The sequence below is a fragment of the Hemitrygon akajei genome, chromosome 4 (assembly GCF_048418815.1).
Source record: "Hemitrygon akajei chromosome 4, sHemAka1.3, whole genome shotgun sequence".
In the NCBI taxonomy this organism is placed as follows: Eukaryota; Metazoa; Chordata; class Chondrichthyes; order Myliobatiformes; family Dasyatidae; genus Hemitrygon; species Hemitrygon akajei.
The window spans coordinates 79,631,108-79,647,455 of record NC_133127.1 but is presented as its reverse complement, the minus strand read 5'-3'; the positions used below and the strand labels follow the sequence as shown (position 1 = coordinate 79,647,455).

Here is a 16,348-nt window from a genome sequence, read left to right as displayed (position 1 = left end):
CCTTGCATGCCCTCTTTATCCTCTCCATGTGCTTTACATACTCTCAGACCCTCCCCACCCTTCCAACTATATTTCTCTAGTTTCTTTCTCACTCTTCTGCTCCCCGAAACCTCTCTGTAGGTGTGATAGAGCGATAGGGGTAGGGGTCTTATTTGGTTAATGTGGTTGAAACTGAATTATCAAATGAGGTCAAAATGTATTTCTGTAAAGGGACTTGCTCAGTAATATGTGGCTTACTTTACACTGGGTATAATAATTGGTTGCTCGCTTTCCTTCACAGCGTATCTAATAATGCAAAGCTGAACCTGATGACCGTTGCAAACCTGGGAGTTGTATTTGGACCGACTCTGATGAGAGCTCGGCAGGAAAGTGTGGCTGCCATCATGGATCTCAAATTTCAGAACATCATTGTGGAAATTCTAATTGAAAACTGCGAAAAGGTCAGTTCATGTTCCTCCAAGCTCCCATGCCATGAAGGACATTATCAGGCCCTCTCAGAGCATTTCCATCTGCCTCGTTCCCCCAATTCCCTCCTACCTCTTATCATGCATATTCACCAACCCCCTGTGAATGATCCTGCCATCCACTAGGGATAGCTTACCATAACTAATTAACCCACCAACCTGCATGTTTTTGGAATTTGGAAGGGAATGAGAAAACCCAAGGGAAACTGATGTGTCACGATGAACACATAAGCTGCACCGAAACATCATCTGAGGCCAAGATCGAACTTGGGTGCCTGAAGTTCAGTTAAGAGCACTAAGTGCTGTGCCACTATTTGAACCCTAGGTGACAAATGCGTTTCATTTTTACAGACATCCTTAAGTCAATTTTGTCCATAAGCTGGAAGGTGCACATGGTTACCTCACCTTCACAGGACCTTAATGAATGGCATCGTAAGGCTGATAAATAATTTACTAAGCGTAGAGAAAGAAGACTAGTTTTGCCATTCATAGAAATGTACCTATGTACATGTGTGTGTATGTAGCATGTGACATTCTAATGAATTTAGTAACACTATGGGAGTTCACACATACGAGCAGGTATTCATAAGTCAAATGATCTCAGCCATTTAGTAGTTCCATTTAATATCAGAGAATGATTTTAAAGCTGAGGATGATCTTTAGTATCATAGTTATAAAATTCAGTATACAATGCAATCTCATTATTTACAATATGAAATTAAAATGAGCGTACTCTCCATTCCCCTCAATACTGATTTAATCAGTCCTCTCAATTTCACAAGTGAACTTCAGTCTTGCTCAGAGAACTTGAATTGAATTGAATGATCTTTATTGTCATTATACATAGGTACAATGAAACTCTGTTTGGCTTCCTCTCAAGCAATTAAATAAAGTGGTAGATAAAACAAGACGGTAATAGAAAAGCAGTATTAAATAGATAAGTAGCAGAAAATAAGTTGCAGCAATAAAGATCATTCAACTTCACTTTGAGTAGCATCCTTGTATTTCACAATATTCCGTGAGACATGAACTGGTTCTAGATTAAGCTGGATTTAGTAGGTAAAGGTTTACAGAAACATTTTCAAGCTAATTTTCAGTTCAGCGATTGCTATTTTATTGTATTTTGGTGATATGTAGTTTACTGTTATGCATGTAATCAATGTAATCAAAATATAATGGCACGGAAGTACTCTGTTTGTACATCTGGCCCAGAATGGCATGTGATGTAATTGTACACATGTTCCTCCGGTGGTATAATTAATCCATGTTTCTCACAGGAGCTGATCAGAATGCACCAAATTGAGTGTAATAGTGATTTCAAAACAGAAGGTTGTTGAGAATTATTTGCTACTAATTCTGATTAGATTTGCATTTCATTATCTGTCCACTTTGTTCAGATCCACACCTCCTTTTTAGCAATCTACCATACATCTGGTAAAATTATGTGTGTAATACCCTGGTTAAGATTTTTAATGTTTTGCTGTGAGGTAGTTTATATTAGCAGTTTTCTGTAAAAGCAGCGTGCCGTGCTGGAAAGTGTGTTTTGCCTTCAGCTAAGATAAAGACTCGCGTTGTCCAACTTAGGAATGCGTGTCAGCCAGTCAGGATTGTGGGATGTGAGAGAAGATTCCAAAGAGTTGCAGGGAAGAGTTTTCTGAAGGACAGTAATCTGGCTTGGGGTCTTTTGGTGGGAGTTCAGGAGTGGGGCACAAGGGAAGATGCCACAAAATGGCATTGGAAGAGAAGTTCCCGTTGCAAGAAGTGCCTTGTGCAGATGAATGGCTCCAGAGAGGAAGGGCCAGTACTCCTGAGAGAGCCAGCTCGTTCGAGATGCTCTTTGAAGGGAGTTCAGAATGTGCCGGATGCTTTCACGCTGGCTGTGGGACAAGCTCGTGAGTAAAGAGATACCGCCTGACTACCCCAGGATGAGCTCCAGTGTTAGCTGCACATTAGATTGGTTTAACTGTAATAAGCCCTTTTATTTTTCTGTAACTGTTCATTAAAGTTAAAAATTTAGTAAATATAGTTCCTTAATAATTTTATGCTAGTGATGAACTCACATTTCTTGCTGACCGATAACTGTGTATGGGCAGTATTTACACAGCATTTGCTTAAATAAAGGTTCCTTTAATCAGAACATCATAACGTTCCTGTTTGGTTGAACCCCAAATCATACTGACACTAGACATATATTGTTTATGAAAGGTGGCCTTCTCACTGCTGAGTCACCTGGCTTTAGCAGAGTTAGTTAACGAGCCAAGTCTGTATACAAGCCCCAGTGAGAGGGTTTCTTGTGAAATATAACTGACTTTCTGGAAATACTTAGCAAACTGGGAAGCAACAGTAGAAAGGCAAACAGAGTTAATATTTGAATTCATTGACTCCCTCAATGTCAAAATGTATTACCTCAGTTTTATGTTTATTTGTAAATGATATTATTTGTGCAGAGTGTATTGTATTTGTTTATAAAATGGTAAAAACACTATTACTTGGATTAATTCAAAGTATCAATTGGTGTTGTGAAGGAATAGTGGAATTGATTAGTGAGATCAAAAATATTTAAATAGCTTTCAAAGATTTAACTTTTATGTGACAGTAAATGTTCTGGACAATAGATGGATTGATTTTTACCTTTAAATTGACTTGAAGTCAGAAAAAATGCAAATAATTTTGAGTAGGAACTATAATTTCCTTAAATGTACCTATTCTTTGTTTAGAATGGTGAGACAGATTTGTGGCCAGTTAAAGCTTGAATATATAAAGCAATGCTTGTATACCAACAGGTTCTTTCTGAGTTTACACAGTAAACTCCAAGTTAAGAACATAAGAAATAGGAGCAGGAATAGGCCATCCAGCTGTCAAGCCTGCTCCACCATTCAATAAGATCATGGCTGATCTGACCATGGACTCATCTCCACCTACCTGCCTTTTTCCCAAAACCTTAATTCCCCTATTATGCAAAAATCTATGCAACCTTGTCTTAAGTATATTTACTGAGGTAGCCTCCACTGCTTCATTGGACAAAGAAATCCATAGATTCACCACTCTTTGGGAAAAGCAGTTCCTCTTCATCTCCGTCCTAAATTTACTTACCCAAATCTTGAGGCTATGTCTCCTAGTTCTAGTCTCACCTACCAGTGGAAACAACTTTCCTGTCTCTATATTATCTACCCCTGTCATAATTTTATATGTTTCTATAAGATCTACTCTCGTCATTCTGAATTCCAACCAGGACAGTACCAGGCAGCTCAATCTCTCCTCGTAGTCTAATCCCCTCATATCTGGAATCAACCTCCTCTGCACCGCCTTCAGAGTCAATATATCATCCTTCAAGTAAGGAGACCAGAACTGCAAGCAGTACTCCAGATGTGGCCTCACCAGTACCCTATACAGTTGCAGCATAACCTCCCTGCTCTTGAATCCATTTCCTCTAGCAATGAAGGCCAACATTCCATTTGCCTTCTTGATAGCCTGCTGCACATGCAAACCAACCTTTTGCGATTCATGCATTCCCAAGATTCCCAAGTCCTTCTGCACAGCAGCAAGCTGCAATCTTTTACCGTTTAAATAATAATTTCATCTTCCATTTTTCCTTCCAAAGTGGATGACCTCACATTTACCAACATTGTACACCATCTGCCAGACCTTTGCCCATTCACTTAATCTATCTATATCTCTCTGTAAGCTCTGTTTCCTCTACACAATTTGCTTTTCCACTCAATTTAGTGTCATCAGCAAATTTAGATACACTACACTTGGTCCTCTTTTCCAGATAGTTAATGTATATCATGAACAGTTGCGGGCCCTGCACTAATCCCTGCAGCACACTGGTCACCACTGATTGTCAACCAGAGAAACTCCCATGTATCCCAACTCTCCGCTTTCTATTGCTCAACAAATTCTCTGTCCATGCTAATTCATCACCCCCAACTATGTGCATCTTGCATATAAAATCTTGCCTGGTATATATGTTAGAATTCTTTGAGGAAATAACAGGCAGGATAGACAAAGCCGAGTCAGTGGATGTTAATTTACTTGTTTTTGTCAGAAGACCTTTGATACGGTGCTGCACATGGTATTACAAGAAAGGTACTAACATGGATGATTATTTGACCGGCAGGAGGCAGAGAGTAGGGGGTTTTTCTGGTTGACTGCTGGCAACTAGTGGTGTGCCGCACAGGTTGGTGTTGGAATGGACCACTTATTTTCATGTTGTATATCACAGCATGATATGGATGAAGGAAATTATAGCTTTGTGACCAAGTTTGTGGACGATATGAAGATGGGTGGAGGGGCTGGTAGTGTTGAGGAAGCAGGGTGTATGCAGAAGGACTTAAACAATTGGGAGAATGGGCAAAGAAGTGACAGATGGAATATAATGTAGGGAAGTGTATGGTCATGCACTTTGGTAGAAGGAATAAAGATGAGAAGAAAATTCAAAAATCTGAGGTGCAAAGAGCCTCAGGAATCCTTGTGCAGGATTCCCAAAAGGTTAACTTGCAGGTTGAGCCAGTGTTAAGGAAGGCAAATGCAATGTTATCATTCATTTTGAGAGGACTAGAATATAAAAGCAAGGGTATATCTGTTCTCTTCTGTGAGCTGTCAAATATCACTCTCTCTCTCTCTCATCCACAATCTCTTTTACTTCCCCTGTGCCCCTGTAAGACGTCTACCCTGCTACCGAGGGCCACATTCTTTAGGATGCTGAAACAAAACGTTATACTAGGTTTCTCAGCCTCCCAGTTGCTTCCACGTGGAGCTTACCCTCTGGCCAATATGCACAAAAGATTATGCAAATGTTATACAGTGTTTTTTTCATGCTAGTGATTTTGGTACAAAGCAAATCGCTACCTCTGACATAATGCACCATTCTTGTTTAATCTAAATGCAGCAATGTTCAACAGTGTAAAGTGAACAGATTGGAAATTAACATTAAAAATGTAGATGAACTGGAGCTACAAAAGTGAAATCACTGTACCTGCAAGGGAACTGTGGTAACTCTTTCACGTATAAAAATAATGTTATAGTCTGAATTTGTGTGCTAATGGAGTTGGTTATTTTTTTTATTCTACTAAGAAATGTAACAAAATGCAAGCACTTGTCTTATTTGGACTAAAGGAATCAATATTGTTACATGAAACTGGGAGAATTTATCATTTTAAAGGTGAACCTGAATGCTTGTGTTTCTCTATAATAGTTACCTGACGATATTAAAACTGTTATTTTTCTTTCCCTCCAGAATGGGTTGGGCAATGCTAGGACACAATTTACTTCGTCAGTCATCGTCCTCAATAGCATCTGCATTTTCATCCTCCACCTCTTGCTTACAGCACCATTGCTTTTCATTGTAACAGTGAAGACAAACTTAACATTTATAACTTCTGCTTAGTAAACAAATGAACTAGCTGACTAGACCCAGTCTTTTTAAATGTGCTTTAATCTTTTGATGAGTTACATATGGTTATAAACATGCTTATTCATCAGTGCAGCTTTTCTCCTTTCAACCAGCTGTTGGGTCCAAATGTTTAATTATCATTTTTTTTTACACTTCAACAATTAATAATCTGCTTGTGTTTTGTATAATTTCTTTCACACAAGGAGCTGCTTCCTATGATTCCTGGTGGTTATAGTGTGCATAACAGTTTAATATGCCTCTAGTAGTTATACAGTGTATAATTTGGGAAAGTTCTGGAAGCTTTGCACTAAGTGAATGAGTATTTTCTCATTGGTTAATTTTTGCAATATTTTATAATTGGATTGTTGTTATCTATGGAATTTTCTTATCTTTTAGGTTAAAATAGTTCTTTTATGCTAGGCACCATCTTTAGATCCTCTTTCCTTCAAGTACTAAGACCTCCTGTCGCTGTTCTCTTTTTTGTATCAACTCTTAATAAAACAATTGAGAAGCAACGGGTTTTATGCATTGGTCCTGACTTCTAAAAGAATCTTTAATTGAAACACCAGAATCCAACAAACTAGTATAGTGGTCGAGGATATCACCAAGTTTTGAATTTGTTACACTCTGAGACAAAGTGGAGTTAAAGTGATAAGATTAGTGAAACAGGCCAGACAAAAAAATACTAACAGTGTTAAATCACAAACAAGAGAAAATCTGCAGATGCTGAAAATTAAATTAATACAAACATAATGCTGATGGAACTCAGCAGGCCAGGCAGCATTTATGGAAAAGAGTACAGTCTATGTTTTGGATGAGACCCTTCAGCAGGACTGGAGAAAAAGATGAGAAATCGAATTAAAAATTAATCATTTACATTCAAGATGGCGGCATGACGCCGTTTGCAGCGGCTTCTCCGGAGTTGATATCTGTTATTTGTTAAGCGGGGTGCCGTGCACAATCCTAATCTGATGAAAAATGGACGTGGGAGCACAGAGGAACATCTGGAAATCTCCAGGAAGACCTTCTTCATTGCTATTGCTGTTGTGAGGTCCGGGTCTCTGCTGAGAAGGACAGGCCCTCAGTCCTTGGGGTCGCGTTACTGGTGGCCGTTGGCGGGGGCGTCGTAGTGCGCTCGGCAGAGGATGGTGCTCAGAGAGGCTGTGCCGGAGGGGACGGTCGGAGGCTGGGAGGTTCGACGGACTCGGAGTCCGCTGCGGTCGGGGCGCTTTCATTGTGTGCTGCGTCTGTGAGGCTGAGTCCGGCGCCGTGGAAGTCCATAGCGGGGGTATTCCCTTCTGCCGCCTCCATGGGATGACGAGTCTGTCGGGAGCCTGAGGACTTGTGGAAGCTGTGTGGTGGTTTCTTTCGAACTTATAGTCTTTTAACATCTTTGGACTATTTTTACTGTGCCCATGGTTTTTTTTTAATCAATTATAGTATTGTCTGCACTGTTGTAACTATATGTTAACTATAACTATATGTAACTATGTGGTTTTGTGTAGGTCTTGTAGTTTTTGGTTTGTTGGGTGGTAGAGTTGGACTCCTGACTTGGTGTGTCTGGGTAGTTTTGTTTTGTCTGGTGGATTTGGGGCTCCTTTCCGGGGAACGCGCTAAGATGGTAGCATGATATTAATACACAGCAGCCTCTCTGAACTCTGGATTGGGGATTGCCAAACGTTATGTGGATTTTCTGGTGTAGTCTATTTTGTCGTGTGCTTTTGTGATAACATTCTGGAGGAACGTTGTCTCATTTTTTAACTGCATTGCATTTGTGGTTTCTAAATGACAATAAACTGAATCTGATCTGAACTGAAAAAGTTGAGGGTGGGGAGGAAGAAGTACAAGGTAGTAGGTGAAAGGTGAAACTAGGAGGGGGGAGGGATGAAGTAAAGAGCTGGGAAATCGATTGGTGAAAGAGAATGGGGAATCTGGTAGAGAAGGACAGAAAGCCATGGGACAAAGGGAAGGGGGAGGTGATGGGCAGGTAAGGAGATGAGGTGAGCAAGGGAAATAGAAATGGTGAAGTAGAGAAATGTGGGGAGGGTGCAGTTTCTGGGAATTCAAGAAAACGGATTGGAGGCTACCCAGACAGGATATAAGGTGTTACTCCTCCAATCTGAGTGTGGCCTCATTGCAACAGTAGTGGAGGGCATTGCCTGACATTACGGAATGGGAATGGGAAGTAGAACTGAAATGGGTGGCGGCAAGGAGATCCTGCTCTTCTCTGGTGGATGGAGCGTAGGTGCTCAGTGAAGCGGTCTCCCAATCTACGTCGGGTCTTACTCATATACAGGAGGCCATACTGGGAGCACCGGATACAGAAGATGACCCCAACAGACTTGCAGGTGAAATGTCGCCTCTCCTGGAAGGACTGTTTGGGGCCCTAAATGGTAGTGAGGGAGGAGGTGTAGGGGCTGGTGTGGCACTTGTTTTGCTTGCAAGGATAAGAGCCAGGAGGGAGATCGGTGAGGAGGAAGGAATGGAGAAGGGAGTCATGTAGGGAGTGATCCTTGTGGAAAGTTGGGGGGAAGGGCAAGATGTGCTTGGTGGTGGGATCCCGTTGGAGATGGCAGAAGCTATGGAGAATTACGTGCTGGATGCAGAGGCTGGTGGGGTGGTAGGTCAGCAGAAGAGGAACCCTAATCCTGGTGGGGTGAGGGCAGATGTTTGAAATGGGAGAGATGTGGGTGAGGGTATTGTTGATGGTGGAGGAAGGGAAGCCCCTTTCTTTGAAGAAGGAGGACATTTCATTAGCTCTGGAAGCAAAAGCCTCTTCCTGAGAGCAGATGTGACAGAGAAGGAGATGGCGTTTTTACAAGTGACAAGGTGAGGAGAGGTATAGTCCAGGTAGCAGTGAGAATCAATGGGTTTATAAAAGATAATAATGGATAAGCTGTCTCTTTCCAGGTGAGGTGACACTTCACCTGTGAGTCTGTTGGTCATTGTTGGATTCGACTGCTTAATTTTAGTTGTCATTTTCTTTGCACTTCAACAATCAATTATCTGCATGTATTTTAAGTAGCCTTTATATACATATTTAATATGCCTTTAGTGGCTGTACAGCTTTTTTGTTCTTTCATTTAGGTGGCTAGTGTTTTCTCATAGGTTGATTTTACAGGAGTATATTCTCTAGTTAGATTATTGTTATTATAGAATTTTCTTACCTTTTGGGTATAAAAGTAGGTGTTTTATATTAGGTGCCGTCTTTAGATCCTCTCTTCATTAAGTAGTAACACCCCCTATCATTCCTCTGCTCAACTGAAGAAAACGATCATGAAGCAACCAGTTTTATGCCTCGGTCCTGACTTCTTAAAGAGCCTAGGATTTAAGCAGCAGAATCCAACAGAGCATTTGCTGTGTCTATTGTCTGCTCCCTCCTTTAACAGTGAATTAATTCAATCTGATTGCTTTCGCCCTCACGTTTTAGAATTTTGCTTTGCTTCTCCTGCCAAGAAAGTGACCAATGACACTCACAGAAAGTCTGTCAAAACCCCTAGATTCCTATGTGCTATAAATTAAATTTGATCAGTTGCAGTCTGATCAGTATAACCATTTGGAAATCCAGGTGATGTTTGCATTTTACACTCACCCAGGCCCTGGTTTCTGAACTCGCAGTAAACTCACCACTTTGTGTTGGCCACCTTTTCTTGAAACTTGCCTGGTTCTGTTTCCTGTAGCCCCTTGAAACTTACCGAAGAGTTACTGCCTAACATTGTTTCTTTTAAAAAAAATTAATTCGGAGTATTGATAAAAATGACATGCAGTAGTCCAGAAAATCTACTGTTCTAGTCCTGGTGATTCTGAGGTGAAATTGCCAACAAAGATATGAAAACTGGCACATTTTGGCATCAACATTTCCGGTTGGGCCATGAACAAAAGAGTACAATTCAGGATCGTAAAAATACAGTATTTCAAGAATTATTTCTTTACTGGAGACTAGAATAGATTGCTTGTTAAAATGGTTGAGATTGGGTCATTAGTTGTAACTAGGTACAGTTGGATGCTGATAGAATTACAGTGTATGTTCTAAGATGAGCTGGAATGATTTTGTGTATCTTTATCCAGACCAGTCCTGTGAATTTTGTTATCTGTAATACAGTCTATTTTGTCATTCCATATAATTACTATCTTTATCGAAGTCCAGACTTGCTTCGTCTGTCCATGCTTTCATTAAGAAGTTCCCTTCTGTACACATTAGAAGGAAGCAATTTACATGTATATTCAGAGGTAGTCTTTGCCCATATGTACTAGTAGCTGCTCGCAGGCTTTCATAATTGGGGTGATTTAAAAATTACATCTACTTACTGCAAATAAATTCTTCTCAGGCTTCCAGCTGGGTACAGGTATGGATTATAACCAACGTTTTGCCATCTTCTTCAGGGATGATCCCTGGGCATATCTAGTCTGGTGTACCGCTGTAGTCCGTCCTTCCTGGGAAATGATTTTAACAAGGACAAAGGTCTCGCTTTAAGTAGGAACTGCAATTTGATTGTAAAGGTAGAAGAGCGGAAACCTGATTGGATGAGGACTAACCAATCAAGAGGGTTGGACTTTGGCGGGGGTAGAAACTAGACATGCCCAGGCATAATCTCTGAAGAAGATGGCAGAGTTTGTAATTGAAATGTCAGTTAGAATCTATATTTGTACCCGGCTGGAAGCCCACGAGAGTTTATTCATCATATACGCTGGGAAAGCACTAGATCCTTTTTTAAATATCTACTTACTGTTTGGGGGTTCAATTAGCTTAGTTTTCACTTTACCCAGAGAACTTGATTATTGTTCATTAAAAAGTCTTAAGATTCGGAATTGTATTTAAAATTTATCCTTGTTCCATGGTTGTTTCACAACTTGTTATTCAATACACATCTGAAAGCTGTGTTAAGACAGCTACTTGTTTATTATGACAAAGAAGTCGGCCATTCTTCTCGACAGATCCATTCTGTTTCCCAAATGGGCAATCCCATCGGTCTCTTATCACTTTGCTTATTTTCCTAGCCCCAAAACATTCTCTTATCAAGCTCAGTGTCTCACCCATGGCTTGTTATTTCTTTTGTCACTTACCTACACATAAGGGGTAACTTACAAAAGCCAATTAACCTCACAATCAACCCTGTTGGTGAAAACTGGAATATGTGGAGCAAACCCATGTGGTCATGAAGAGAGAGTGCAACAAATGTCACCCATGATCAGAAGTGGATTTGAGTCTCTGGAGATTGCAGCACTATTATGTCAAACAAATTTCCTCAAGGGTATTAACTGTTGATGTTGAGAATTTCTGATGAGTTTAAATTTATTTTGAAGTGTGAAGAAAATCATATCTCAATGTAATTATGGCTCCATTTGTGTTTGTGTGCAACTTGCAGAGATCCATATATGTATCTAACCTAACATATTTCATAAACTTTGTCCCATATGAAGAATGACTTTATAGAACCATAGAAAATTGATTCATCAGGTTGTGGTTTTTATTTTCATGTTAATCACACTTAAGTGATTTAAAGGTAGTTTTAGAAGTGAATTAAATGTTTTAGCTAAAATTATTTTTTTTACTGAGTTTTAAGCTTATACTCCGGTATATGTACTATACACAAGTAGAAGAGTTCATGCAGTTAAATAATCTTGACACTTTTTAGCTTTATGGCATTTTCAGATACACGTGCCTTAATGATTAAGAAAATTAAGAATAAGATTAAGCTTTAGGTAGTGCTTAAAATTCATCTGATGAAGGTGATCTGCTGCAAATTGTTTTCTGTCAAGTTGATGTAGTTTCATTTTTTTATCAGTAGGTGTCTCCCTCAAATAAAATAAAATTTTGTGAAGTTGACATGGATTTTTAACTACATGGAATGGACTGCTTGCTGTTTGGTATCAGAATGATGATACTGCTTTATCTCCATGTGAGACATTTTTTGAAAATGCATTATAGTTAATCAAACCGTTAACTTCTTTCAGCACAAGTTGGTTTTATCATTTTATGTGAATCTGTCTTCTGTGCAGATTGATCCCCACAGCTTATGTGATTGAAACCCAGTACAGTAGTTTGATCTTAGTAAATTGATCTTAGTTGAATTGTCTTTGCGTTTAAGTCCTACAATGTGTAAAATTCTTGTCTGTTTTGTGTAGTAAATGGTGTTAGTGTTCTTTTTTGTCCACTCTGGCTCTTCAGGATTTAAATTAATAACGATAACAAAAATCCAAACATGTACACTGTGTGCTTCCAGTTAATGAAGAATGCACATAATCAGCCCAGTATCTTTATGATAATTAGTCCCTCATATGTTTTTTTTATCATTTATACATTTAAATTACATTATACAGACAGTTGAGATCACAAGAAGCATGACCAGTTGATGCAAAGTTTAATTTATTGCTGTTCTTTTGAAAAGAAGTTTATATGAACATTTATTAACTATGTGAAATAATTCTGGTGCTTGACTTGAATATAACTTTCATTAAAATAGGATTAACAAATCTTTAAACTATGTTAAGCATCAAAACTGTATATAGATGCTTAATTTAAGTTAGGACATCATTCAGATAGGTGAAGAGGAGGTCTGTTCATGTGCAGTAATTTTTTTGAAGATGCAGCTTTTGAATCCATTTTCACTCCTTCGGGAATTTTGTGCAAAATCACATTACCTGGTGAACTAACAGCATAATAGTTAGTGCAACACTGTTATTGCTCAAGACGTCAGAGTTCAGAGTTCAATCCCGGTGTCCTCTGTATGAAGTTTATATACACTCCCTGCGGAATGCGTGGGTTTCCTCTGGGTGCTCCGGTTTCCTCCCACAATCCAAAGACATACTGGTTGGCAGGATAATTGGTCATTGTAAATTGCCCTGTGATTAAGTTGATGTTAAATCCAGTGTTAGGAGGCTTGAAAGGCCGGAAGGGCTTATTCTGCTCTTTATCTCTAAATAAATAAAATCAAGTAAATTAAGTGCTGTGTATAGATGCTGAAATTTACAGGATCCTTTTTAAAGATTTCTTTTCCTTGCTCTTTGCTTTTACAGCTCCAGGTCATTCATACGTTATTTAAGGCTTGATTTATTGAAAAATCTGGTTGTAATTTGTGTTATACATTAATTTTTTTGTTTTACTTTTATTTTTTATGATCCTTTTATAATAGCTTGATGCTTATTTTATGGAGGGCTTTTCAGCAAAACCTGCACCTTGTTAATTGCAGATATTCGGGACACTTCCAGATGTCGGCGTGGGTCAGTCAGACATTACTTCAGTGCCACTGCCAAATAGACTGAGCAGAAGGGCAATACGTGGAACACGCCTTTCAAGACCCATAGCAGTATATAATTTTTCTATGGATCTGGAAAAAGGTAGGAATCTATTCACATTGTATGCAAAGCTGTGATCTTATTATTTCATCACTGCATTTCTTTGCAGTGAATGCCCATGTAGTTTGGGTTTGTGATTTGAAAAATCGATTTCTTTTGTAATTCTCGTATGTCTATTGGTCGAGTTACGCTTCTTTTTCTGGTACAGAAAACTTATTTGCACTCAGCTACTGCGAGGTGGAGATAAAAGTGTAGCTAATGCCATTGATGTGACTGGATAATGAATGACTTTCCTTCTGAAGACTGCCCAGTCTGAAAAATTCCTGTTACTTGCCTATGCTTGATGAATTTAGTGGTTTAATATTGTTTATGAAAAGGAGAGTGACTTGTGACTGCTGTGATTCATTACCTAACTTCTATGTAGTCTTTGAAAAAAGAAGTTCCAGGACATCATCTTGAATTGGATCGAGACTCACACTTGATGACTTGGATCATCGGATACTTCTCGGTTCACTGTTGCTGATACATATACAGTGCTTCCTTGAACAACTCTGTTGGGTAGATTTGCTGTGTTAATTGGGAGGTTGCTCTGGTGGGTGAGTCCCAAAGCAGTAGTATGGCAAATGGGATAGGGATAGTTGAGGCTAGTATAAAAGGCAAAGCAAACAAGTTTTGTAGACAGGACATGCAGTGCTAAACATGAAGCTATGAAGGTCAGATAGAGTACACTGCATACATTTTAATGCAGGAAGACTGACACATTAAGGCAAAGGAACTCAGTGTTGGATTGGTACATGGCCCTGGATATTATAACCAGAACAGAAAGACGTATGAGAAAGGCCTATTCTGATATATCAGATTTGGATTTAATATCACTGGCATATATCACGAAATTTGATTTGTGGCAATAGCACATTGCAATACACAAGTGTGAATGGGTTCATTGTCCATTCAGAAATCTGATAGCAGAGGGGAAGAAGCTGTTCCTGAAGCATTGAGTATGTGCCTTCAGGCTCCTATACCACCTCCTTGATGGTAGTAATGAGAAGAGGGCATGTCCTGGGTGATGTGGGTCCTTACTGGTAGATTCTATCTTTTTGAAGGTGACCTGAATGTAAGGGGAGCTAGTGCCCATGATGGATCTGGCTAAGTTTACAACTTTGCAGCCTTTTTCAGATTCTGTGCAGTGACTCCTCAATACCAGACAGTGCTGCAAGCAGTTAGAATACTCTGAATGATACATTATAGAAATTTGATATCACATTCTTTTCAAACTCCTAACGAGATATAGCCGCTGTAATGCTTTCTTTGTAATTGCATCAATATGTCGGGTTCAGATGTTGACACCCAAAAACTTGAAACTGCTTACTCTTTCCACTTCTGATTTCTCAATGAGGACTTGTGTATGATCCCGTGACTTCCTTTTCCTGAAGTCTGCAATCAGTTCCTTGGTCTTACTGACATTGAGTGCAAGATTGTTGCTGTGACAGCACTCAATCAGCTGATCTATCCTTCTCCTGTACACCACCTCATCACCATCTGAAATTCTGCCAGTATTTGTGTTGTCAAATTTATAGATGGCGTTTGTGGGTGTAGACAAGGTAGAACAGTAGACTAAGCATGCCTCCATGATGTCCACCAGTGTCAATTGTCAGTAAGGAGGAGATGTTATTTTCTGATTAGCACAGACTGTGTTCCCCTGGTGAGGAAGTCAAGGATCCAGTTGCAGGGGATGTATGGAGGCCCAAGTTTGGAGCTTATTGGTTGGAACTGAGGTTATGATTGTGTTTAACTCTCAACTCTAGTCAATAAACAACAGCCTGATGTGGGGGTTACTATGATCCTGGTGATCCAAGGCTGAGAGGAGAGCCAGTGAGATAGCATCTGCTGTAGACCTATTGTGGCGACAGGCAAATTGCAGGTCCTTGCTTAGGCAGGAGTTGAGCCATTACCAACCTCTCAAAGCACTTCATCGCAGTGGATGATGTTGTAATGTGAGCAAAGTGCCCGGAGAGACACTGAAGCTAGTAGATACAGAAGTGTTTTATTCAACTAACTGAGACACTCTAGGTTGAAGAGGCCTGTTCAACTCAATGTTACATGACATTTGATATGCTAAAGACCAAAGGACAATTCTTTAGTTAAAATGTGTGTACAATGTTTCCTTTGAGTTACATAACATTTTCACATCACCTTCTTCGCACCCTCACTCCAGACACTCAAAATGAATGTTAATCAGCATTGTCTGGTTTTCAGTCAACCGATGTCCACAGCTTCAGGAAGCTACTGTCCAGGGCTGCATTTTAAATTTAATCTACAATCAGTGTTCAGGCTAAAGATTGGTTGCTGAAGTTAATATTTGGCTTTATAACCTAACTCCACAATACACCCTAACAGATGCCACTGGGCTATAGCCATTGAGGCAGCTCACCCTGCTCTTCTTTGGCATTGGTATGAGCTGCCTTGTCTCTCTGTCGAACGGTGCAGCCTTCAAGCTGCAGCACCGTGTCCAAAATGTTGGGGTGATAGCCATGAAGCAAAGTACATAGACCTTGGCCTCTTCTACTGCCATGAAATTTAGGTTGGAGGAGTGACATCTCATGTTGTGTGTGTGTTGCTGTAAATGAATCTCTTGACTCTTCAGTGGGATTATCCAGTTTCTGTAACAATCTGAAAATGACAATATCTGTTAATTATTCATAAAATATAAATCAAATTAAGTCTGAGTAAAGTACTTGAAAAACTTTAACTTTCAGAAACTGATAATTGAGTTTCTTGAGAAACATTTTTTGAGTATTAGATCAAAAGTTGAAAAATATAAAAATACATCATAAGATTTATCCTTGGCTTGAGTTAAATTCAAGCAAGATGTTACAGAAACATTACAGTATAGAGAAGCAAACAATCAGTTAGAGAAATGTAGGCACAAACAGAGCGGGGCCATATCAGATTATCAACTAGAGGAATCTGCTGCTGCAAACAAGCGATTCCTACATCCCTATATTCAAGATATTGGTATAAAGGAGCAATTATTTCCCAAAGCCCCGAGAAATCTGTTGTGGGGAAAAAGTCCAGAAGTAGACAAATCGTGCAAAAGTTGATTCCAAAGTACTTGTGAGAAAGCAGAGCTGAATTCTCTTAATCAAATTGTTTTTCTTAATTCAGTGGGACACAAGCCATTGTGAAAGTTTCT

The 16,348-nt window shown here is 39.5% G+C and overlaps 1 protein-coding gene across 2 annotated transcripts in view; it reads left to right on the top strand.

Moving 5' to 3' along the window:
- arhgap10 (Rho GTPase activating protein 10) overlaps nucleotides 1-16,348 on the top strand; it is a 215,826-nt gene that overhangs the window by 152,191 nt on the left and 47,287 nt on the right. For both annotated transcript variants that reach the window (XM_073042922.1, XM_073042921.1), the window contains 2 exons: nucleotides 281-440; nucleotides 13,050-13,197. In XM_073042922.1, coding sequence (XP_072899023.1) covers nucleotides 281-440; nucleotides 13,050-13,197 — 308 coding nt within the window. The remainder of the gene's footprint in view (nucleotides 1-280; nucleotides 441-13,049; nucleotides 13,198-16,348) is intronic.